Source organism: Antedon mediterranea, chromosome 2, assembly GCF_964355755.1.
Source record: "Antedon mediterranea chromosome 2, ecAntMedi1.1, whole genome shotgun sequence".
Classification (NCBI taxonomy): domain Eukaryota; kingdom Metazoa; phylum Echinodermata; class Crinoidea; order Comatulida; family Antedonidae; genus Antedon; species Antedon mediterranea.
This window is the reverse complement of record NC_092671.1, coordinates 18,745,703-18,771,431: the sequence shown is the minus strand read 5'-3', so window position 1 is coordinate 18,771,431 and position 25,729 is coordinate 18,745,703. Positions and strand designations below refer to the sequence as shown.

Below are 25,729 nucleotides of genomic sequence, written 5' to 3'. Positions count from 1 at the left end.
ATGACCGCCCCAACATAAAAATAAATAAATAAATTAAAAAATTAGATACATTTAACCAGAAACCAATTGTCTAATGCAATAAGTGTCATCATTGAATAGTTAAGAACTAACTCACCTTAATACTCTTGACTAAATTGGCAGTATTATTAGCAACATCTTTTGCTGATTGGACGAAGTGTTTCTTGGCAACTGGATTGCTAGTCTTGGACGATGCCAGACGACAAATATTACAGAGTGCAGATGTGTGTTTGGCGACCTCAGTTGCGGCAGACAACACCTGACACAACAACGTAATCTCACACAATTATGATCAAAACAAAATATAACTTCTATATGTTACATACATAAAGAATAATTTTTAGTAGAGAATACTAAAATAATTTAACAGTAATCTTTAATGTTTACATTGACCTTGATTCTTAAAAAATAGATGGTAAAAGTAGGTATGTTATAAAAATAATTATGAATGTTTTGTATTCATTCAAGTTCAAGTTCAAATTTATTCACATAATGCAAACACATGACAAAAAATATAATAGATACAACTGGTTGGAAATTAAGTAAAAAAAAAGTTGCATTATGCCTGGAGAATACCATGGTGCTGCACTGTGGCGACCAGAATTCTGGCAAATTTGTCTATAAGATTGTTCTCTTTCTCACTTTATGCACCCATTATATATATACTTTTCTGTCTGTACGTTTCTATAGATGTTTTTTCTGTCTTTTTCTGAGTTGTTTGTACACGCCGATTTCTGTATCAAATATGTCTAGGCCTAGTAGGCCTGTATCAATTGCAATATCCTACGCCAGGAATGAACTGTTGCGGCTCAGGCGTCACGATAGCCCGAAACCTGAAGGCTATTGTCAGTTTCCACGGGAAGTCAAGTTAAGGAAAAGAGGTAAAGGTGGAGGTATTCGAAAGCGCCTTAGAAAACGTAAGTCTAAACCTCCACTTCCATCGATGATTTTAGGAAATGTGAGATCTCTGTCAAATAAAATCGACGAAAACTCCGAGCATGTTCTAAACATATGTTTGAATACAGAGAAGTCTCAGTGATGTGTTTCACAGAGACATGGCTTAATAATAATATTATTGACAGCGAACTAGTACTAAGTAATTTTGAATTAGCTAGAGCGGATAGAACTGTAGAGTCGGGAAAAAAACGAGGAGGAGTATGTTTTTATATAAATAAAGCATGGTGTAGTAACTGGAGGGTACGTGAACAACTCTGTACGCCGGATATAGAATTACCAAAAATGACAATGAAGAAACAGTAATCCGCGAAAATGAGACTTCATTAGTAAACAATGCAGTCATAAATGTAGTTGATGTGCGTAATGTATTCGCCAAAGTAAAGCCTGGTAAAAGTACTGGCCCTGATGGAATTGGAAATCGTGTTATTAAATACTGCAACCAAGAGTTGGCACCGATATATACCAAACTTTTTAATGAGAGTTTAGTGGTACAGTGCCCAATCAATGGAAAACGGCCTGTATCTCACCAATTCCTAAGATAAAAAATCCCAAGGAACTTAATGACTATAGGTCAATAAGCTATCACATCCAATGTTGGTAAGTGCCTAGAAAAGATTGTACTCAGGCAGTTGCTTGATCAGACCAAATTTTTTCTCGATCCTCTCCAATTTGCCTATCAAAGTAATAGAAGTGTTGAAGATGCTGTGCTCTTCCACTTACACAATATTTACCAACATTTAGATGTGCCTAAATCATGTAAGGTGTTTGTATATAGATTTTTCTAGTGCTTTTAATAACGTTGAACCTGGTTCATTAGTACGCAAACTTAAAGAAATGAACGTAAACGACACATTGACTTCATGGATATATAATTTCTTAAAGGTTCCAGTATGTTAAACTAAACGGTATTTTATCTGATAAAAGAACTGTTAGCATTGGCACGCCACAAGGGTCTGTTATCTCCCCAATGTTGTTTTCACTGTTCACCAGCAGTTTCAGAGCCAATTCAAATGAATGTTGTATAGTAAAATATGCAGATGACACAATCATCACTGGATACATTACTGGCAATGATGAAATAAAGTATATATGACTTAAACCCCAAGGGGCTTTAAGCCTGGATCCACCAGAAAGAATAAAGTAGGGTAAAAAATAATAATAATAATAAGCATAAGGTGAAGGTCAGCTACTGACAGAAAGGGACGGACATGTACGACGATACAAACACGACAAGGACGACATTTATTGAATTGAGAGAATATTTCATTTGATGAAATTGACTGAGTGAGTGGCCAAGCGGTTAAGACAGTGGAACCGTAATTACGTAGCCATAATATCGGCAAGGGTTCGAGGCTCACTCACTCCATGGTTCTGGTGGTAGAACGAGTCTTCTCGGATAAGGACTATAAACCGTAGGTCAAGTGTACACAACTAGCTCGTGTGCACTTTAAAGAACCTAGTACATCTTTCGAGACGAGTAGGGGGTTACCCCGGTGTATTAGTACATCACAGCCACTGATCACCAACTGGGCCCTCTGGGAGATCAGTCTGTGACTGAAGAGGTCACCCAGTATAAAAATGAACTAACAAACAAATAACTGCTCTATTTTTAACTCGACTCTGCCTCAATATTTCAACTCATAAACATTCATTATTTGTATATTATAATAATTAATATATAAAATGAATATATAATTAAGTACAATAACAGTTATTTGTTCATTCAGAGACCACTGACCTGTTGTTGATTACTTGTTGGGTTGAGCAGACTGTTACAGGCTCCCTGGATGGCCTCATAGGCTCGTGCGAATTGAGTTTGATCAACAAGACCAGGACGTCCAGCAACACTTGAAGGATCTGATATACCAACCAGATATGCTGACTAGTTTAAAAAAAACAACAAATTGATACAGTTCAATATTATAATAGTTACTAACATTTTTACCCTATAATATCCTCCTAAACTGCATGACCAAAACCCACAGCATTTGAGATAGGGAACTTTTTATTTCTCTTCAGCCATTCGGCTATGTTAGGACTGCAAAGAATGTGCTTTTTATAACAATTTCACAATCAGGTCGACAAAGAGGTCATCAGGAATTCATCAATTGATGGTGCCTGTCAATTGTAGGTACCCATCACTTGTACAGGGAACTGCTAGTACAGTTAAATAATCAAATTGGAAGCTTTTAATACTGCTATAACATTTATTGCCATAATTAAAAAATAATCACAACATTACATTTTTTTTAGTTAAGTAGTTTTTATTCATTAAAGTATGACAATAATTTCAGTAATTAGAAGGCCAGAACGGTGGTTATGATTACCTGGGCTGCGGCTTCTGCCAATCCACAAACAGCATCTCCAGCACTTTGAACACTCTTACCAAATTCTTCTAATTGTCCATCTTTAGCGTTTCTGGTGATACCTGCCATACTTCCACCAAGAGCCTGAAATTAAGAAATAAGATAAGAAAAACGAACACACACACTGTCTGTTTTCAACAACAGGACATTGTTGTTGTAGATTTCAATTCTAAACAATTTTATAGAACGGTAAAGAATGGTAATCTATATCCCAATTTCTAAAAAGAAGGCCAAGCAAAAATGGTACTACTTTCAAGAAAATGATTTAACATAAACATAGGTGGTATAGGCACAATATGTGTTCATTCCATAGATACTACAACTACGATAGAGTCGCTAAGTGATTCCGACCGTAAGGATGACAAGTAAAAATGGCTTCGTAGTTCAAATATTATTTATTATAGAAAATTAAAAATAATCAAAGTTTTAGATAAGAACACAAAAATCCAAACACATATTTTTATTAAAGTACAGTAGACTTTTTATAAAAATGATCATGAAATGAATAATTATCTAGAGTTTTACCAAAATCATTTTTAGAATATTCTTGATCTACACGCTTGTAACATAGACATAGTGCGTGACTGACGCATCAAATGAAGAATCACATTTTAAACTGCAATAACATTTGAGTCTTTTAGTTAATCTACAGAAGCTCAATGGTTTAACCAGGCTACAAAAAAGGCCTTTAAATGGATTTAATTTTAATGGGAGTCCTAAACATAATGTGCAACAATACCTTCGATTTAGCAATTACGGTATCCAAACATTCAAAGTATGATGCATCATTTATTGGGCCACTGACATCATCCATAATGCTTTTAACTGTTGCTATCTTACGTAATGCGTTATCACACTCTTGTTGACCTGGAGCGGCCTGCATGAACGTGTTTATTAAATCATTAATAGCTTCTGTAACAGCCCTATAAAATGAATTTGTAATGTAGTCAACTCTCCCAATAAAAAAGTGTAATAATGTAACACATGCTGTTATTCTTTTATGTTATAGTATACAATAGTGATCACACTATTTTCCGGTTCCTTCCAGAAGTTCAATATTAATTAATCTAATATTATATTATTTTAATGTATTGGAATAAAATGAAGTTGAAGTTTTAGTTAAATGTTAAATTCTAGTCTAGCCTATGTAGCTTAAATTATAATCTTTTTTGTATTACAAAGGTCAAATATAAAGGGTAGACAACAGCCTTTTATTTTGATTGGCTAAGTCTAGGCAAAATCAATAAAACATAGACGGCTGTTTTTCTTGCCAAATCTAAGCCTAGGTGAGGCACCAAAAGTAGAATTTGGAAAGTTTTTATGGCTAAACAATATTGGTTTTATATAGACCTATTTAATATAGTTAAGTTCCAAATTCTAAACTGACAGTCTATCTATAATTTCCTATCAGTATGCAGTATGTTTACTTACTTGGCAGCAGCTGCTAGTTGGTTCTTAGCATTGGCTGCACCAGGATCAATTGACATTGATTTAACAGACAACAGTAGCTTACTAGATGATACTGAGATGGTCTTTAAGCTGGTCACCATCTTAGACTGCGCTTCTTTGCTCTTAATAAGAAATTAAACAATATATTTTAAACTCTCCAAAAACAAGACATTGGAAAATGGTCTAAAATGTCAGACATTAATAATATTCAGGGGAGACTTCCCCTTAATGGGGGTTCTATTTTTAAAATGTTATCAGAAAGAGAAAAGATATACAGGGTATACATCTATTCAGGGGACACACCTATTCAGGGGACACACCTATTCAGGGGACACACCTATATGGATTCTACTGCAACATATTCAATATAAACAGTAAATTATTTTAGAAGATTATTCTATCAATGTGAATCTGACAGATATGAAATATTATCAAACACTTACTGGTGCGGCACGAGCCATTCCCATGCCAGCATCCATCATATCTCTGAAATCGTGTGTGAATTCAATGGAAGCAGTTGAGAGTTGAGTTGGAGAACCACGAGTTGCTGTCACTAGTTTGCTAGAAGACACATTGAGTCCTTGTGCAGCTTTGCTTAAGGCAGCCTGGTGTTCTGGGTAGCTCCTGTTGGGTGTGTCAGGATACTAAATAGAAGAAAGGAGACAATTTATCAAATCGTTCCAGTAATTACTCGGTATTAATACATTCTTATTAGGAGTTCTACCGGTCTAAAAAGAGAGAACAAAATAGTGAATGTTTGTTTTCAGCAAAACATGGTAGTACAGAACAGACCATGCTTGGTGTCTTCAATTGCAATGACGTCTCTATAAACTGATTGTGACATAGAGAAAATGGCCATCACAAAGAAATTTGTCTAAAATCACATTTTTCGCAATTAATTGTTGTTCTAACATGGCTGAATAACTGGAGAGCTGTAGTTAAAAGGTTACCAGCTCAAACTGTGACTGTGTATCAGTCATCCGGTTTTGATTGAAGAAAAAGTTTTGGGTTAGTGCTATTATTGCTATAAATCATAAAAAAACAAATGATATGTCTACATCTGATACGATTACAGTATAAACAAAAGTAAAATTAAAATTGAAGTACATTTAGCTAAGCTAACACCTGTGAAGTTACAAAACAAAAACAGCCTGAAATACAGTGTAGGAAACACAACAGTAAATCAACATCTTCCAAGAAATGGCTAAAATGGGACTTTAAAACATTGGTTATTTAGAGTAAATGGAGATGAGAGAGTTTATGAATGAGAATTCCGGGAGAGATATTAGGTTATAAGGGGCATTAAAAAAAAATGTTTGTCTTTCAATAGAGACATCAAGAAATATACTAAAAATGTAATGTAAACGTAATTGGGGTATAACTCGCAACTTGCAGCCTTATATTGGGCTGAATTGCGCACAGGTGTGGATGACACATGCCACAACTTTCTACTCCCCTAAGGGTCCCTTCATATCCTGTTTATCTGTCTACAACGAGAAGGGCTGAATGGACCAGTACACCGGGGTAATCCCCTACTCTTCCAAAAGATGTACTGGGTTCTTTAAAGTGCACATGAGCCAGATGTGTACACAGTACAGTTTTAAGTTCTTGGCTTGTTCTACCACCAGAACAATGGTCGAGTGACTTCAACCTGTGCCAATTGTTTAGCTACCGTATGGTTTGCGGCGGAGCCCCTGCCTTAATCACTCTGCCACTCGAATAGACTACTAGTATTAATTTGGGATTGATAAGCAAGCATCACAATCACAAAGCTACAATTCTAGAACTTTATAATGCAAAATGACTAGATTAATGAAGGTGATAGGGATAAATAATAAAACACAGTGAATAAATGTAAAATTTGAGATATTTATGAATAAATGAAAAAGTAATGAGATTCCAAATATCTAAAAATCATTAATTTTCATGTTCTTTGTTACGTTCTAAATTAGTTCCATTTACCAATTACTTAAAAATAATATCAAAACGTACAAAATGATTAAAGCAAAAATGTAAAAAGAAACAATCAAAATTAAAAGCAATGACGGCCATACAAAATACTACCTGATAAATATAAGCAGGGTAACCTTTTGGGACAGTGCCCTCTAGGCGTTGCATCATCCGAACTGGTATTGATACAGTTTCTGATTTCAGTAACATACTTTGTCTCTGATTATTCCAGCATGCAGCAAAAATTGTTTAAGCAAATATGCATGATTATCTTTTTTTTTTTCATTTGTATTTATATTTCATATTCAATAATGATCCACTAATTGGTGTAAAGCACCAAAAACATAAAATAATGTATTTAAAAAGACATGGTTGTAAAGAAACTAATGGGTAGTGTTTCCAATTAGAATAGCGTACAAAAAAATTGAATACAGAAATTTGAATACTGAATTACATAAATTTAGCTGGTAATGCAGGATTTTATTGTAAAACATAGATTCAGTTTTTAATCTTAATAATTTTATTAACATTACAGTATAGCAACATTTAGATTGGATATATAGGACACGTTTTAATGTCAGATATCAAAACTATATATAAGAAAAAAATAATAATTTAAGTTAAACAGGCTGTAAGGAGTAATAGTAACTATTTAGAAGGGAAATAATATCTATAATTATTCAGGGAAGGGATTACAAAGGTTAACTCAGTTACAACATATTATAGATAGTACACAATTAGGTTTTTGTAATATCTAATAAATTTATAAATTATATAAATATATTACCTTGCCAGTAGCCAGGCCTTTACTGGCATCAGTGACTGCTCGAAGGGCAGAGTCAACATCCTTTTGGCCAGGTAGGCAGTTAACACAGTTGTTGAGAGCATGAGACACAGCCTTGGCAACCTATTTTTTAAATATACATGTTATTTGTATTCATTAAAAAATTAAATCTTCTTCAAATTAAATTATCTTTAATCAAACAATTTGTACATTAAATGATTATATTCATAATGTTTGTATCGGAAAAAATAAATAAAATCAGCTGATCAGCTTATATGCAGGGCGAGTATGAAGTTTATTATACTACCAAATTGTTATTACTTTAAATATGCCAGTGCCTGTCTATACTATGAAACTCTTTACTGAAGGCTGTCATTCATCAGTCTGCACATGATAAACACTCATTTAATTGGCTAGGTGTTCCCAAATCTCATCCAACTAATTAGTTAAGAAGTTGCACAGCCTAAATAGTTTGCCAAATTTTAAACTAAAATTTGCTAGTAAAGACTAGCCTTGATTTGACTTACTTGTGCAAGCCTCTGTTGATTGTTTGCATCTCTTGGATTAGCAAGTGCATTCTTAGCTTCATTCAGTAAATTAGCCGATTTATCCATGATATCCATAGCATGATCTATCAACTCATCCTGAGCCTTGCGGTCTTGAGTTGTTGCTGCAACACCTCTAACAGCACCAGTAAGGTTCCTCAATGCATTGGCAGTGTCTCTTGCTGCAATGCCTGTGTGGTTTTTGTTGCCCTGGGCTGCTGCTGTTAGCAGTTGAGCCATGGCAGCTCCAACGCCCTTAGATGTTGCTCCAAGTTGTCCAGCACAAGACTCAGGCTGTAAGATTAACATACTATCAACTAAAGATAAAACAATTCAAACCCACAATAAGAACCAAAGGAGATCACACACACATTTTCCTTTAGTATAAAAACATAAAGCCAATAAACATGCCATAGTGTCCGTTTTTATATATTCAAATAAAGAAGGCAAATTCAAGTATTCAAATATTAATATTGAAATATCAGTTTACATTCTAGTTCTGGGAGAGTCACTGTATTATACTACAGTGTGTACAAAAAAGGAAAGTAGTTAGACATGCTCTTTTTGATCCTTCAATACTTACAGTTTCTCCTGGTAGAGGTAGCAACTTTAGGTCTTGAGCTGCTAATTTAATCTGTTTCAACTCATCTTCTTGGGCTCTGATCATGTCCATAGCACTGTCAATCTCAAGGTCGCCACAAGCCTCCTGAGCCTACACAGATTAGGAAATGAATAATATATTATTGCAAATACGGTAGAATAGGTTAAAAGATAAATCATGACAAAATATTAACAAGGACTTTACCTTAGTAGAGGCAGTTCTAAGATCATTGAGAGCTGTAGCCATATTCTTTGCACATTTGTTTAGTTGCAGTCCTGCTGCCTGGTCAGAAACAAATGGTATGGTAGCTTTTGCAGCAGACACCATTTTAGTTGCAGGCTGTAGATAATTGAAAATATATTATTTATATTAAAATCTTAGAATTAATTAAAAAACACAGAAAATTATGAAAATATAGAGAATGAAAATAAGTGCTCAAGATGAAAATGTCACATCAACCTATGACATTTTTACAAGCTTATCAACAGACTCCTTGTGTGCTATATGTTCAGACAAGGCCTTTAGCAATCAATATTTAGCACTTATATTGTTGTAGGCCCAATAGGCCTCCTCCTCTAGCATAGCATACATACCTGAATATAATTTTGACTAGCATTGATTAAGTTCATCTGAGCAGCAGGACTCTCTGTGTTGGTGCCATATGATTTAATGCCATGAACTAGCTCTGGTATATGCTCAACAACAGACTGTAATTTGAGATAAAGGTAAAATATAGAAATAGACAATAGCAGACATTGACAGAATAATAGAGGAATACAAGTAGAAATTGAATGGATATATTGTTCATCAATGTTTGAACCATCTCCTCACCAAAGTCAAGATTCCAGAGTAAACTATATCTACACTATCAAAATGTATGTAACAAAACAATGTGATGTGCCCATATATTGACATGGTAATGTCACCATATCACTACCATATTTGGGCATATCACCACCATATTTGGGCACATCACACTTTTTTTGTCAAACTAGTTTCATAGTGTAGACCTAGTCCTGCATGCATGTTTCTAGATTACTAAAACTTGCAAATGTCCCCTGGCAGCATATGACCATTTTTTACATTAAAATAAATACACAAAATACCCTGCATTCTGCAATAAGAGCTTGGTGAGATGGTTTATTGCGGTTAGATCTTTCAGATCCTTGAGCTGCAGCAATACACTGAGTGGCTGCTGCAACATTGTGCTTAGCTGCATTCTGCAATACAGAAAGAAAATCATTTGGATAATTACATTAATGTACATTTAGATTTTAATCAGTGTGGCTTTTGTCTCTTTCACATTCAAAATAATTAATAATTTTTTTCACAATTAGGCTATACACCAAATGGCATGGCATAAATCATTTTTTATTGCGGCAATTTTTATCTTTTTTTTAAAACAAATTGACTAAATATAAATATATTGCATAACGGATCATGTTTACTATTGTGTATTAAAACAGTAAATTAAATAACGGTAAAATGTTAATTTACCTCAAGCTGTTGCAGGACACGCTTCTTCTGTGCATTCGCAGCAGCTGCGTTGGTCACATTACGCAGGTTCTCTGCTGCTTTCACAAGCTTTTCTTGCTGTGCAGGATCATTTGGACTTGTTGCACATAACTAAAAAAGTTACCATTACTTTGAATTTAACAGTTTAAAAACATTTTATTATCTTATGATTGATTGATCAATTTATTTCAGAGTAACAAAATTCCATATAAAAAGACAGAAAAAAAAGTAAATGAAAATCACACTAAAATAGGCTTTTCACTTATTTAGTGAAGAGATTTGAAAACCTTAGCATACAGTCTGAGAACACCTAACACGATAATTGTCACTATTTAAAATTCTCATTCTAAAACTATAGACGCACTTGCAAACATAAAAAGGGAATTCTATGCCTTTTTTTCTTAATTCTGCCATTATTTACAATAATACAGAAGCTATTGGTAACCTTTCCATTTCTACACAATATACTTGTATCTAATACCTGTATCAAATTCAGGTAAATTCAAATGAATATATAAATAAAATCTTTAATGCTAGAAGGATGAGATGTAGTTTTTTACTTTACAGATTTTTGAAAATGATCAAAGTGTCATGTAGGTTGACTTGTATGTTTTATGTAATTACTGACCTTGGCAGCTTCTACCATACGGGCTGTAGCATCGGCAAGGATTTTGGCCGCATTCAGAAGACGTTTCTGTGAGTTACCTTCACCAATCGCCTCTGCCTCGCCTTTGATAGCATTGACCAGTTCTGATGTAGCCTAGCAAGAGCAAACAAAATCATATTAGTTTTATTTAGTCATAGAAATACATGTATTCATAACCTTTGTTGTTACACATCTGACTTGACAAAGGGCTGAGCTTATGCAATTATGTGTTATACAGTTAAAGTGGGTTTAAGGTTGGAAAGCTGTTATTGCGTAGAGTTAGGCTCCTGGGTTCAAATCCTGAAGATGTCAATATTTTTTCTCATGACTAAGATTTGATTAAGACTGTATTTATGTAGAGCATCTTGTGTACTGTATGTTTGTCCTGTGAACAGGATTGGAATAAGTAAATTAATTGCTTGTTTTGGCAATATGCCTAAATATATGAAAAAACAAACAATTTTACTATAATTACTGACCTGGGCCAGTACTTTAGCCTGTTTGACCATTTCAGCTGCATTCCCGACACTGTTAAAAAGCCTCTCGGATGCAACCATGATACGGTCACAAGCTTCCTCGTAAACCTGGCCTTGCTTGTTGGTACCCGTCCCTTGCTTCACATGCATAAGCAGGTCATTAAGAGCTTTGGTAACTGCTGTCGCTGCATCACCAACGTTCTTCAGAAGGTTTTCATCTTCTGTAGCATCCTAATTTATATAAATCATTTAAAGTTAAAATCAAAACTACTTCATGTACATTTATAAACAAATATAAAATATTCTTGTGTTACTCAAATCATTGCATAGTAAGTATAAAATATAATACAAACCTACAGCCATCAAGTATCTTAATGCAGTAAAAAAAATACATTTTCAACCAAAACACACAAAAACTCTTTTGGGAAAAAACCCCTATTTAACCTGGATATATTCATTCTAAAATGTATTGTGTGGGCTTCTTTACTTCATACTGTAGTTGAAACAAAAAATGTCCATTAGCCTTACACTTTATCTAATATAGTAATAATAATAATAGTGCAGTTTTAAAATAATATAATTTTGAAAGTGATAAATCTGTGTGAAGATATAATTTTATCTATTTTTATTTATTCATTTCTTAGTGACCCCTTCAGTCAAAGACTGTTCTCCCATAGGACCTAAGTGATTTGTGTGACAGTGGCTGTGTGTGAACTAGTAAATTGAGATAACCCCCAACTTATCTGGAAAGATGTACACTACTAGGTTATTTACAGTGCACAAGAGCCAGATGTGTACACTGGGACTATAAACCGTAGGCTTATGGTATCCAACCATGAAGCGAGTGAACGTTGAACACTTGATGATGTAATGGCTATTTATGGTCCCACTGTCTTAACCACTTGATCACTCCCTGTGTACTAATTCCTTTAACAAATTGGACTTTTATCATGAAATTATTTAAACCATCAATAATAAACTAACATTTCATGAAGTAAGAAGTCATATCATGTTTATATTAATGGAAATGCGAGGACATACTCTGTGTTATTTTCTCTCAAAATTGGTGAAAGTAATTCATAAATAAATTGAATAAGCCAGGTATCCCTGTGTGTGCTAAACATTTTGTATATGGAAGTGTACAAGTTTTAAAAAAAACAATTACTGTATACTGTGCATTGAGAAATAAATAAACAATAGAGTGAATTCAAACATTCAAACAAAATAGGCAAAACATACATTACTTAATATACAGTCAGCTTATTCCAATGCATTATATAAAATAAGTAAATTATTGAATAGAATATTGGTCATAAATAAGGGTGTGTGACCTTGTACGTGGTGAAATATAAACTAAAAGACTATTACGTACACCAGAAAAACTATGAACACGCCTTCTAACCTGAAAATAGATGTTTGTTAAACTAATCAAATTATATAACCAAAATGCATAATGCAATCACAAATATACATGCATTTAAGGCCTTTTAAGTGTAAACAACTTGTATATAGGAAGTTTAAGATAAATGAAAAGTTGTAAAAAAACACCCAAAACAGTATATTTTGATTCAGTCTAAGAATACTTCATTAGAGTAAATAGGAATGTTAATGTTTTGAACATTTTGAGCTAAAAATTAACTCTCAATGACCAGTAGTTTAGAGTTATAGAGTGTTTAAGCGAAAATGTTCACCTTTAAATTATGCAAATTAGGTCACCCAAGGGGTCATTTTGCTTGGCACCCATTAAAAATTGAATCGTATTGGGTGGGCAACCTGTATACCAAATTAGGCGGTTTTGGAAAACTGAACCAAAATATCCCTAACAGACTCCACTATATTCAATTTAGCACTGTAGCAGTACACTAAATATACCGTTTTTATAAATAATCTATTGCTAAGCAGACTTAAAAAAATTAAATTGTGGTGAAATATAAAATTCATCTCTATTCTTTAGCTATGAACAATATTAATCTAATAATATCCATCAAAACCAACTTAAGGAAATAACAACCAATTTATCTTCTAAAGTAATAAAAGTTAAATGGTGCAATATAACTATGAATCATTATTAATATTTACATACATTTACTTTTACTTTTATCTTGATGGAGACACTGATTTCTTTTGGTTGCTAGTAAATATGCAATTTATAATCAAGCACATAATGCAATAAGCAGGCACAAATATACCAACCAAATTAAAAACAAAAGTTAATAGAATCAAATAAATTATTCCATTATTTCAATGAAAACTTATATAGGGTTTTCATTGATCTATGACCTAATCTTGCAAAATGGGCCATTTGTACAAGACGGGGACAATGCCAACCACATCCATAATGTCGGCACAGGTTTAAGGCCCATAATTGTGTTAGTAATAACAACTTTAAACTGGATGGCAAGTGTACAGATCTGGCTTGTGTGTACTCAAAGTGAACCTGTTGTTTAACCTTTCATTAGGCTAACAATCCTACTTTTTTGCAGAAATCAGACTCAAAGGACACACCTAAAAATGAATCAATTCATCAATTTGAACTCCAAATGTTTGGTTCTTAAAGCTCAGGTACAGGCATGCATTTTTAATAACATTTTTGGTTAATTGTACATAAATCAAATATTTGTAACAGAAATAAATACGAAAAAACAGGAATTTCCCTTAATATAGTCAAAATTGGCAAAATTCTTCCATAAAAAACAGGAAGACCTTTTTTCAGTACTTGGGTGGTAACCTAATGTAATAACATGTCTAGTGACTCCCTAGAAGGTGAAAAAAGATGGTGGATATACGGTGGATAATTTTTGCTAAAGCAAAGCATGAAAATAAAAATCTGAAGTTGAATAAAAATACCAGAAATGTAATATTCAAGTTATATTACCTATATTTAGTCATCTGATAACATTTTTTACCACACTGTTTAGTTTTCATACCTTTTTAAAACGCCTCTCTATTTACAAAATTTGTGTACAAAAGAATAGAGATTTTACTGTGTAATTTGAACTACCCCCCCCCCCCCCCCACTGATAAGAAAGTGCTTATTTTCAACAAGCTCTTGTAACACAAATAAAATCGCAAAAATTATGAAACATAGGGGAAACTATAGATCGATAATTATTGGAATGTATGATCAATAGAAATTTTTTGCCCGTACCTGGCCTTTAAATTATATCATTAATATATTCAAATAGTATAGTATGTTTAATTTCATGTCTAACAATTACAAATTAAAAACTGAGGAAAGAGGACAACGCCCATTATTTGGTCTGCAAATCAATAACTAACCAGTATGAACCTTAAATGCACAGATTGTGAAATTAACATTTTAAAGGTTAGTCATCAAATGCATGTTGTGCACATGAGATGCACAGGCAGTAAACTCTACCTTGTTTGTAAAGAATTTCTTCATTCCTGTAACCTATAAATATAGCACCCTAATTACATTATCGCATTCAAATATGGCTATTACTATAGGCATGCGAGAAATAGATTTTAAAAGAAAAGAATTTTGTTTTCTAATTGAATTCAAACATAGACAAATTAATTTTAATGGATTGAGGTTTTTAAAACTCAAAATCACGCCTCCCTACGCTTCATCATTGTGTCTCTTAAACTAATTTAAAAAGTTGTATTTAATTAAAAGGTATATTTAATTTTGTATTTATGTAGATTTTCTTTAGTATAAAAAAACTAATAAAGTAATTGGGTAGGACACTTTATCACTTATTTATGTAAAGGTCCTTGAAAATTACACTATATATACTACTAGTCAAGTTGTATTCTTTTATTACCTCCGCCAGAATGGTGAGTGAGTGCCCTTCTAGTTCATTCACTTTATTGTTTAAAAGTGAAATAATAAATTACATAAATAATAATCACTGTTAATTTTAAATCAAATGTACTATTTTACTATGTTTTCTCCTAAGTGTTGTGAAGACATTTGAATTGAATATAACATTATTTTGGTTGACAAGTTCTATGTGAGAATGCTAAAATAAGCCAGAAAGGACCAAAGACATTGTACATGGTAAACATGGAGTATAATGAGCTAAATAAAAATAGAAAGACTTTCTAAAAAACACATGGTTTGTGCATGTTTAAGGTGGTTTAACAAATTGACAACTGTTTGCTAAAACAAATCATGTTTGCTTTTACTCTTTTTTTGTGTGTTAAACACTTTAAAATGAACAAATTTACATTTTAAATAATAATAATAATACGATGGTAAATTTGTATTATGAATTATTGTTTAACATGGATAGCTTTAACTCACCTTACTGGAGTCAACTACTCCTTCAACAGACTTGGCAACTAACTTTGCAGCTTCAACAAGTTGTTCCTGGCAAGCAGGGCTACTAATTGTAGGGGCAACCACCTACAAAACAAGCGTTATCACAATATCAAAAATACCTTTGACAAAGTTAAATTTTATTACATTTTTATCATTCAAGTTATACCAAGGCTGGCATGTATCAATGTTTTTACTTTAAGATAATTTAAGCACTTAAGTGAAAAAAACTGGCTTTATGTATCAAAATCAAACTATTTAAAAAATACATGGAATGAACTTTGCCATCTAAGAAAAAAACTATGTAAAATATTTACATAGGAAATTATTTAACTTGAAAACAGACTTAGGCAAAATCATTGACATTATGCCAAGCACATTTGTTCGATCTTAAATCCAGAGCCAGAATGCCACAATGTTTCGATTTAGAATACCAAGACTGGATCCAACCTTATATATACACTTTTCCCGTACAATGCACAAATTGAAATTTTATACTGTGCGACATTGCAACGGTGTCTCATAACTAATTCTTGAATTTCATCTTGAAGGCTTACAGAAAAGAAAAACTAACCTTTGTGCATGCAACAAGTTGTGATGTATGCAGTGCACATTGTGTGGCTGAGCCGATCACCTTGTTCTGTTTATCTTGATTATCAGCCTGTCCAGCTACATTCTTTGCCTTCATCACAAGATCTGAAGTGGCATTGGCAACTGCCTTAGCGAGGCCTAGCAAAGCATCCTAATATAAAACAAAAAGTTTAGTTTAGTTTAGTAATCAAAAAGTATGATTTTATTTTACTTTTCTTGCTGATAACCAATATTGAATAAAACAGTTCCCTCTCAATAGGAAACATTTTATAGTATACAAGTGTAGTATGTTACAACATACTAAGACACACACAAAAAACACATGCAAAACCCACATCAGTAACATCTCAAGTTTACAAATCTTAGTTTAGAATTCACAAATTTTAGTACCGTAATGTTACTAATAATTATGTTTTGGTGCATTTAACAGGCCAATGTTAGACTTATTCACGGTTTCCACAAATCATAGTAAAATTGGAAAGGAAAATACCAGTTTTAACAAAGGTGTATGTGTAAATGGGTAAATGAGAGATGTTACTGTAGGTGGTATGAATTTTTAAAAAAAGCAACAAAATTGTGTCTCAACACGATAAAGGATAAACAATAAAGGATGTTACATATTGCAAAATTGGTTGTTAATATACCAACAGTTTTACCAAGTTTTTAACAATAAGAAACTTAAAAAAAAAGTCTTTTGTTGAAGAATTAAACATACAGTCGTTTACAAAAAATGTTTATTTATAAGCAGCTAGTACAATAAACCAAACAAATTAAAGGAAATCACATAATCACAACAGTGAACATAAGCGCAAATAGAGAATAAGCCATAGACATAAAAGAGAAAAAAAAAATCCCATAAGAAGAATGCTGTAAAACAGAAGACAACTATTACTTAGAAGATATTCTACCTGAAGTCGTATCTGTATCAGTGCGTGCTTGACATTAAAATAAGAATTTGTAAACATTCAATACAATTACTTCAAAATACAACAAAATAACAAGTTTGATACAATTTTGGTTTTACTAACGGTTAATATTTTTTCATAATTGTTTTGTGGCAAATATTAGACAATATTATAGATTGTTTCAATAGATTAAATAGACTCAATCGCAGTTTATATATTTGCATTTATAAGCATTTTTTGTTGTAGATTTAGTCGATTTCACATTTTCTCAGCCATTAAAAAAATGTCCTATAGACAAATAGATAAGATATTCGCATTCATTCAGTAGATCTTAAAAATAATATTCAAAATATATAAAATGATACTTCTCATAGTATATTATTATAAGTACATAGAAGAATTAAAAATAAACATACAGTACCTGGAATTTTGGATCAACATCACCAACATCACCGAGTGACTTGAGCAATCTATTCTGGGCTTCTCCAACTTTGTTAGCAGCATTGATCAGGTTTTGTCGAGGCTAAAAAACGTAATAAAAAGTGATTAACAAAAAAAGTAAAGTCTGCACGAAATGAACAAGAGACACTTTAGAACCCCATAATCACTCACTTTCCATCCCTACTCCATTATAAAGTGCAAAAAATGTCTTACAGTCTATAGCAATAATCTTAAACTCTGTCTACACTATCAAACTTTATGTGACAACAAAATGTGACATCATATCACTACCATATTTGGCCACAAAACACTAGTGTTTTCTGGTGAATGATGAAAAGGCCAAGTACAAAACACATAACAGACATTATTTTCCAACATGCCATTTTTTCACTACTCTTCCCCCTAGAAACTAATCAGGAATCAAGAACATGGACTACTGACCTCAGTACTGTCTGGTTCAGCAGCCTTTAGAAGATCAGAAAAGGCATCCATCAGAGATCTAGCAGCATTGAGAATGTCATCTCCACCATCACCATCTTTCTCAAGTAGAGATGATAACATCTTCACACCTTTAGTTAACTCTGATAGGTTGGTAGATCTAACATCAATACACAAAATTCATAATATTCTAGTTTGATACTTTTGATCTTATTAGTGATTATTTTTTACAATTTATTTATACAATACAGACTAAATTAGCATTGTGATAGCTACTGTGATAAAACTAGGGAGTCAACTCTATCACAATCACAGCTTAAAAAATGATGCACCGTGAAGAGGTAGCCAATTCTCAGTACAATATCTAGATTTAGGGCAATTCTGTAATACAGGATCACATGTGTTTTGCAACCATATACACATGCGATTCTGCATTAGCAAATTTTTCTATGAGAATTGGTTGTGAATGTATCAAGACAATGATTTACAAATAATGCAAGCAGTTAAGTATGAGCAAGTACAAGCACATACATGGTGGTAACATGAGATCCAACAGCATTATAATCAATCTCATCACCCGGTGCAGAGGTACGACTAATGACACCTGCAGTGGCAGCAGACATTGCACTCAGCTGCGACTGGATATGCTGCTTCTGAACATCAATTTGATTCTGTCTCCATTGCTGAGATACCTAGCAAACCAAAAATAGAAACAATTTCACTAACAATAATTGTATTAACTGGCTTCCATGTCATTAACACAGTGGCAATGATAACATTTTAAGTCTATTTATTGTACCATCTCACAATTATGTTTCTATTTATCATATGGATTATACTTATATATTATATAATTAAAAGAAAATGTAACATTTACTGTGAAATAAAATTGTTTAATTGCAGTGAAACCTCGATTAAGGGGACACCTTCAGGACTTAATGTCTTCTTAAAAGGGGTGTGTCCTCTGAATAGGGGTTCTACTTTATTTACCCTTGTGTGTTTAAAGTGAATTGATGTTAAGTGTTGATGTACTTACAGGATCTTTTCCCACAACCTGAATTTAAGTTTCATCTGCAAGAGAGTCTTTAGCTTCAACAAAGTCTGACATAGGGGTCTTTTTACCTTTCTGATTTTAAGGTAAAGTGTCTTCTTAACAGGGGTGTATTCAAAGGAGGGCTTCTACTGTACTGTAAATTTATGTTAAGCGGTGATGTACTTACAGGATCTTTTCCCACAACCTGAATCTGGGTTTCTTCAGCAAGAGAGTCTTTAGCTTCAACAAAGTCTGACATACTACGCTGGATTGTTCCTTTCAATGCTTGCTGCGCTGTTGTAAGTCCAGGCTGTTTAGCTGCATTGATCTGTGTGAAGAAAACAAAAATTCCCAATAACACAATTTGTCCAATTTGAAGCACTTTGAAAGTGTAACAATTTTATAGTTGGATATCCCGATACATTATCTAGAAAAATAAGCATTTACTTCACTTCTAACAGAAAATACCCTTAAAATACCAGTAAGCTATAAAAATGTTGTTAGTTTGGTTGTCCTTGCAGATCGAGTAAGGGGTAGCTGGGTGTCGGAACTGGCAGGTAGTTGTACAAGGAGCTACAATGCATTCTATACAGCATACTATCAATGATAAAACAATGTATCTCTGTCTACATACCAGTGGAGCCTGATGTGCTGCATGGGCCTGGCCCTGAATGGTAACCTGCTGTGACCTCTGCATCTCACCCAAAGTTACTGCATTATTACCAACTTAAAAATAAATATAAACATTTGTCAGATTTTAACAAATACCAAAGGCGATTATTACTTGGTACCATTTGGTTCACAAAATATTGGTCTTTAAACCACAGCCAGCCTAGTGTCTCATTAACTCTTTCTGGTTGTAACAAGTTTAACTAAATTAATTACATTTTTTAATATTATCTTACAGTAGTTTTGATAAATGTTATGCATCTTGGATGCACGAGATGGAATACATATGTCCATATCAAGTTATATTTTGTAATAGTAATTCAATTTTTTGTTAGCATGTATTCAGAATTCAAATTCATCCTTCATTCAATTACAACATAAACTATAATATTATTATGTATGATTATGATTGAAAACAAATATAGTGTTACCAGATCCTCCAGTTCTCATGACTCCAGGCATAGCTACTGAGCCTGATAATCCATGACCAACACTGGTTGAGTGATGATGCATGTATGTGGCTTTGGCTGGAGATACACTATCTTCTAACAATGTTGCTTCTTCATCTCCTTCCATGCCTAATCGGTCTTTTCCTTTTTGCTAAGAAAAATAATTTGATTGTTCAGAAAATGTTTTTGAATTCGACATTCGATGTTATCTAATCGAAGGCAGAATAAGAAATGACACCTTGGAATTAATATACATTTTTCAAATTCAGAGGTTAACTATTTATATATATAAATTGAGAGTGAGGCTTCCCTTTTCTACACCTCTTCATTCACCTTCGTAAAAAATTATTATTTCCTGGAGCACAATTTCCAGAAAATGTATATTGCATTTTTGCAATGAGATGCACTTACCTTTTTCAAAATAATATCAATATACCCAGCAATAAGAGCACCAATAGCTTCACCCTCTGTTGTCTGTACTGAGTAGTAACTGTCAGAATAATCTCCAAAATCCAGGGTAAAACTCTTTGGAGAAGCTGCCCATCGTTTCACAGTGGTTAGTGGCCATGATTTTAGAATCTATAAAAGAAGAGAAACAAAATGTATAATTATTTTACTGTTGTCATTAATGTTTTAGTGACAACTAACTGGTTTAATGTTGCAATAAAATTAGTTCATTAATAACTTACGGTATTTGTAAAAGCGGTTAAGATCACACATAGATATTTTTGTTTTGTTTCATTTAATTTCCAACAAAAACAAGTCTTTAAAATACTTTTCCTTTTAATTAACTCTCTTTTTAAAACTGTTTAGTAATTTATTATCAATAGAAATTATAAGATATAAGATTAAAGAAAGAACCTAATGAGGAGCTTCCTAGCCACTCACAATTTTAGTTTTTAAAATTGTCTTTATTATTTCATATGCATTAAACAACAATCATTTGAGGCTTAGGGGTGGAGGTGTAAGAGTTGTGAGTTATACAACCCTACTAGGTCAAGATTGAACCCAAGGTCTGGATCTGGACATAATCACCAAGCTTCAGCCCTGCTCAGTTGGAAATTGGAAAAAAGCCACCCAACAATGGACTATACCATTGTAACATGGGAGTGCTGGACAATCTATTTCATGTTACCTCTTCCAACTGAAATTGCCAAAACATCAAACACGTCCTACTTTGTTAAGATTCATAAGTTTTATGTAAATGTATACAATGGTCATTGTCAAACACTAGTAATATAAAGGTGCACTGGCCAATTCTCTTTATGACATAATGGCTTGCATGTAAAACATAGTAACTGGCTTGTTCTGGCCAGTCAATTTTTTACAGAAAATTTAATTTACTTATTAAGTGGTTCAGTAAGAGTTATTTGAGACAGTGAAAAGGAACACAAATGAATACTTTACCTCTTTGGTTCGTTCATCCACTCTAACAACACTTTCTTTTGTTATACCCATCAGACGTGGAACAAGTTTGTTTTTGCCTCTCATTTTTTCCTAAATAAAGTTTTTAAAGTTTAGATTTTCATGTTTAAAAAAAAAATTATATATATGATTACTACTGTAGATCAGATGGTTAAAGTCCTCGATACCATTGTTAGAGCTGGATATAATACAAAATAAAAATAAAACTTAGTTATTTCATAGTACAATATTTCATGAAAAATTGTTTGTATGCTAGCAGGGCTAGAAACACTCATCAATCAGGTGAAAAGTACAAGTATATGTGTATATATCCTTGGTTTTTATGTTTCTAGATACATTTTAATTTTAAAATAGAAACATTTCACATTGTGTTACAAAACGTGTTAGGTGATACTGTAGTGTGAGTAAACCAGCTGTGTTTCACAAATATAGGAAATGTGTATGATACTTGGAATAGCCACAAGCTAAATGTGTATTATAGGTTATTGATAACTAAGAATTGCCCTTTGTTTCCATTGTTTACAATTCAACACTTTAAAGACCCCTTCCCTGCAATTTTGGACGTTTTTTGGAAAATAATACATATATATCACTTTAAAAACATTAAACCATGTCATTCCTTGTCTTAAATGTACGTTTTATGGTAAATTATGATAAAAAGTGAGAAACAATGCACTACCTAGTAGCTCGCGGCGATCGACTTCTCGTTGGACGGTCTTAGGCCTAGCCTAGCTAGCTAAGGCTTAGTTTTGTAGGCCTAGCTGGTAAACATCGGTAACGTACGAACATCGTGCGCTAGCTATATACCTAGCCTGACGTTGTATAGTTGCTGCATTAATTGTCTTTCTATTTTTGCCAGACTCCGTTGATACAAATTGGGGAAAACCCGGTATTTTCGCTGAAAAGTTAGGAGTCTTCCATTTGTTTTGGCCTCACGATCGATCGAAAAGTGGGCGAATTACAGGTGAAAAACAAAAATATCAATCCGAGCGCAATGCATTTTGGGATTTATAGCGGGCCGCTATAATTATTAGAATCGACTTATTTTTCACATTCTTAACCGTTTAAAGACGAAAAAAGTTATCGCAATAGGACCTTATAGTATTATTTTTACATTAAATATAGTTTGTGATCTTAAATTAGATCTAAAAAACGTAGGGAAGGGGGCTTTAAATAAACAAGACAATAAACTTAATTAGATTCATTGTTTTGCTGTATCTGTGCCATACTCAAATGCCTCTAAACATAATCATTTATCTGAAGATGAATAATAAAGGTAAAGGTATTCTGGTCCTCAATCTTTACTGGAAACTGATGAAATTCAGATTAGGCCCTCCATAGACCTACGGCTGACAGCAGTGCAGCGCCTAACAGATCAGCACACCGGGAAACGATCCCTACTGTTTTCGAATAGTGTACCAAGTTTTATAACATGCACTATATGTACAACAGTATTATATTTATGCCATACTCAAACGTCTTTATCTGAAGATGAATATATGGTATTACAGCAAGTATTGTATTATTCTATAATAGAACATTTTCAAAAAGTTTGTGCCCCCCCAATTTCGAGAGATAGAAATGACATTATTTAAGTCTAGTGAATGTATTCTAGGAAGGAATGAGAAAATGGTTAGATTTAGGAATCAAATGTATATATTTTTATTTTATTAATAATCCTCCTTATTCTAACACAATCTTGAATATTTACCTTGACAAGAAAAAAAGTGATACCATATGTCTTCAAAGAGCGACAGAGCTGAGTGTATCTCACTTTTGTGTCTAACTCACTAACTCCATGTAATTCACGGTGCTCCTACAAAAGCAATATATTATATTATTGAATGAGAACATTAAAGATGTATTTCCCACAAAAATAAAGATTAACAAAATCAGTCTTTAGGCCATTTCAGTTGCTGATAAATGTAAAATGTACTCAAATGATAAGGTTTATACCTGAAAGATCTTCTTTTCCACTCCTTTTACTTTGACATATTCTTTTGGCATAAAATCTTTTAAACTAGAAAAAGACAAGACATGAGGATCAATGTACTGTAAGAGTACAATTCTGAATTGCTTGGCTTGAATGATTTTAGATTCTGTGATTGGTCATCATAAATAAAAGTACAGAAAGATTCAATAGAAAAAGCAATTCTAATCTAGGTACATCCATGTGTACAAATGGGTACCTAGTATTGGTCAAGACACAACTTTGCGATAATTACTAGCTGCAATATGAGAGTATATTTACGTATGTGTCTGATCCAAAAATTACCAGGGTAATAATATATGTACAGGGCTTAGAGGTTTCACAATATTATTATTATGCTTTATGATTCCAGGATATTATTATTATTATTATAAAGCTGTCTACACTATCAAATATTTTAAAAGTGGCAAAAAATGTATGGACACAATGATGTCATACCACTCCCATCTTTGGGCAAAGCACATTTTTTTTATAACTAGTTTGATTGTGTAGGCAGAGCTTTATTACATGATACAATTTAAAATCAAGCAGTTGCTTACTCTAAGAATCCAGGTTTATGTTTATGCTCCATGTGATCACCATACTGGATTTGACACATAGTCCCTGCCAACTTGATGGCTTCATCTAATGAACAAGGATGTGTACCGTTTAAAATAGCATCTCTCGACTAAAAGATAAAAATTATTAATAATATTAAAAATAAATTAAAAATAAATGTGTGAAAAAAGACTGAAAAGGAAAACTGTAAAGTATTTGGTATGTTTGATAATGGTAGAAAAAATTAATCAAATCTGTTACATTCATATTTTACCCGTTACACTGCTTGTTTGTCTGTCCATGTATAATTTCTTGCCGAATCGTTAAGAACATTTCTGACTTGACCCATGAAACATTATTATAACATCTATTAGTTATATTGTTCATTACCCATTAATTATTAATAAATAATTGCTTTCTCAAAAATAAAATTAGTAAGTTGTTTTATTTCTGTTAATATTCTGCGACAGTTCCTGCTTCAATGGGTCTGTATCTTCTGCATAGTGAAGAATAAACCGTTTATTTCAAAATAAATATAATATATTGTATTGCTCCTAAATAACCGTGTAAATCATTGTATGGTTGTCGACGAAAATCATTAGCATTACAATGTGCTCTGCCGGTCAATTCAAACGTTACTGGACTGTAGTCATTGGTATAAAAATAAACATATTTTGCGTTGCAGCATAAAGTTAAACACAGCAATAACCAGTTAAATGGCTTTCTAAAACTGAATCGATTGGGTGTTTTTAACCGTCAATTTCAAGCTGTATCTGTATTAGTATCCCTAACGTAAACACCATTTCTGGTTATCACGTATGTTGTCATTTAACTGGTTACTGCAATTTTATCCTGTTTCTGCTGCCAATACAACTCAATTTTACTGCTGGTTGATTGCTAAACATGGTTTTTTTTATAATTTACCTGGACATAAAGAAGATTAAGCTGGACTGGATCACGTCTGTCAACATTTTGATCGGAAAAGAAATATTTTCTTCGGAAGATGAGATGCTCCGTGTCGGGTACACCTTGTTCACGTAATGTGCGTGTGTGATCTAGCCACTCCACTGAAATAAAGCAATATTTCTTGTTTTATACAGTATAACCATTATTTAAGGGGACACATAGAGTACCAAGCAAAGTCTCTTTAATTAGGATGTTCCCTGAATAGCACTTGGCCATTAGTGTTAAAACATTTCATTAATATAATACTAATAGGGCATCTCCTGAATAGAAGTTTCCCAAAGGAGTGGTTCTATTGTACTTGAAAGGAGTGGTTCTATTTTATTTTGGTAAAAAGCATTATACTTATAGTAAACATTTTGGAAATATCTACACAACACAGATATACATTAAAAAAAATACAATTTAAACTAAATTGTAAAGCTGAACACTATCAACTGACAACTCTAAAATCATGTTTTTGATTTAATCAGTTATAAAATTCCCTATTGTCAGATAAAAAGAACTTTTTAGCTACAACAGAAAATCAAAAGTTCAAAGTTCAAAACAATTAGAGAAAGGCTGGGTAATTATGAAATCTAATTATCACCTTCAATGCCAGACAAAGAGTTTAGTTTTGATGGAGACATATTGTTTATTCAGACAAGGTTTTAATCATCTGTCTAAGCACACACACAAATCAGCCAGACATCGCTTCAG

At 32.9% G+C, this 25,729-nt stretch overlaps 1 protein-coding gene across 9 annotated transcripts in view; it reads right to left on the bottom strand.

The window, feature by feature from the left end:
* The window catches only part of LOC140040658 (talin-1-like), a 76,724-nt gene that overhangs the window by 38,498 nt on the left and 12,497 nt on the right, over window positions 1–25,729 (bottom strand). For 4 of the 9 annotated variants that reach the window (XM_072086749.1, XM_072086754.1, XM_072086751.1 and 1 more), the window contains exons 9-39: window positions 24,992–25,134; window positions 24,070–24,197; window positions 23,497–23,560; window positions 23,252–23,356; window positions 21,523–21,612; window positions 20,527–20,694; window positions 20,098–20,266; window positions 19,632–19,723; window positions 19,185–19,325; window positions 18,496–18,656; window positions 17,968–18,124; window positions 17,507–17,608; window positions 17,089–17,115; window positions 16,164–16,331; window positions 15,575–15,676; window positions 14,687–14,719; window positions 11,311–11,538; window positions 10,814–10,945; window positions 10,168–10,296; window positions 9,777–9,890; window positions 9,264–9,377; window positions 8,875–9,009; window positions 8,653–8,781; window positions 8,052–8,363; window positions 7,528–7,647; window positions 5,234–5,434; window positions 4,773–4,912; window positions 4,081–4,264; window positions 3,303–3,425; window positions 2,714–2,857; window positions 116–277 (exon numbers count right to left, since the gene is read on the bottom strand). In XM_072086749.1, the coding sequence (XP_071942850.1) occupies window positions 116–277; window positions 2,714–2,857; window positions 3,303–3,425; window positions 4,081–4,264; window positions 4,773–4,912; window positions 5,234–5,434; window positions 7,528–7,647; window positions 8,052–8,363; window positions 8,653–8,781; window positions 8,875–9,009; window positions 9,264–9,377; window positions 9,777–9,890; window positions 10,168–10,296; window positions 10,814–10,945; window positions 11,311–11,538; window positions 14,687–14,719; window positions 15,575–15,676; window positions 16,164–16,331; window positions 17,089–17,115; window positions 17,507–17,608; window positions 17,968–18,124; window positions 18,496–18,656; window positions 19,185–19,325; window positions 19,632–19,723; window positions 20,098–20,266; window positions 20,527–20,694; window positions 21,523–21,612; window positions 23,252–23,356; window positions 23,497–23,560; window positions 24,070–24,197; window positions 24,992–25,134 (4,217 nt within the window). The remainder of the gene's footprint in view (window positions 1–115; window positions 278–2,713; window positions 2,858–3,302; window positions 3,426–4,080; window positions 4,265–4,772; window positions 4,913–5,233; window positions 5,435–7,527; window positions 7,648–8,051; window positions 8,364–8,652; window positions 8,782–8,874; window positions 9,010–9,263; window positions 9,378–9,776; window positions 9,891–10,167; window positions 10,297–10,813; window positions 10,946–11,310; window positions 11,539–14,686; window positions 14,720–15,574; window positions 15,677–16,163; window positions 16,332–17,088; window positions 17,116–17,506; window positions 17,609–17,967; window positions 18,125–18,495; window positions 18,657–19,184; window positions 19,326–19,631; window positions 19,724–20,097; window positions 20,267–20,526; window positions 20,695–21,522; window positions 21,613–23,251; window positions 23,357–23,496; window positions 23,561–24,069; window positions 24,198–24,991; window positions 25,135–25,729) is intronic. The other 5 variants (XM_072086755.1, XM_072086757.1, XM_072086758.1 and 2 more) reach the window with 3 other exon arrangements.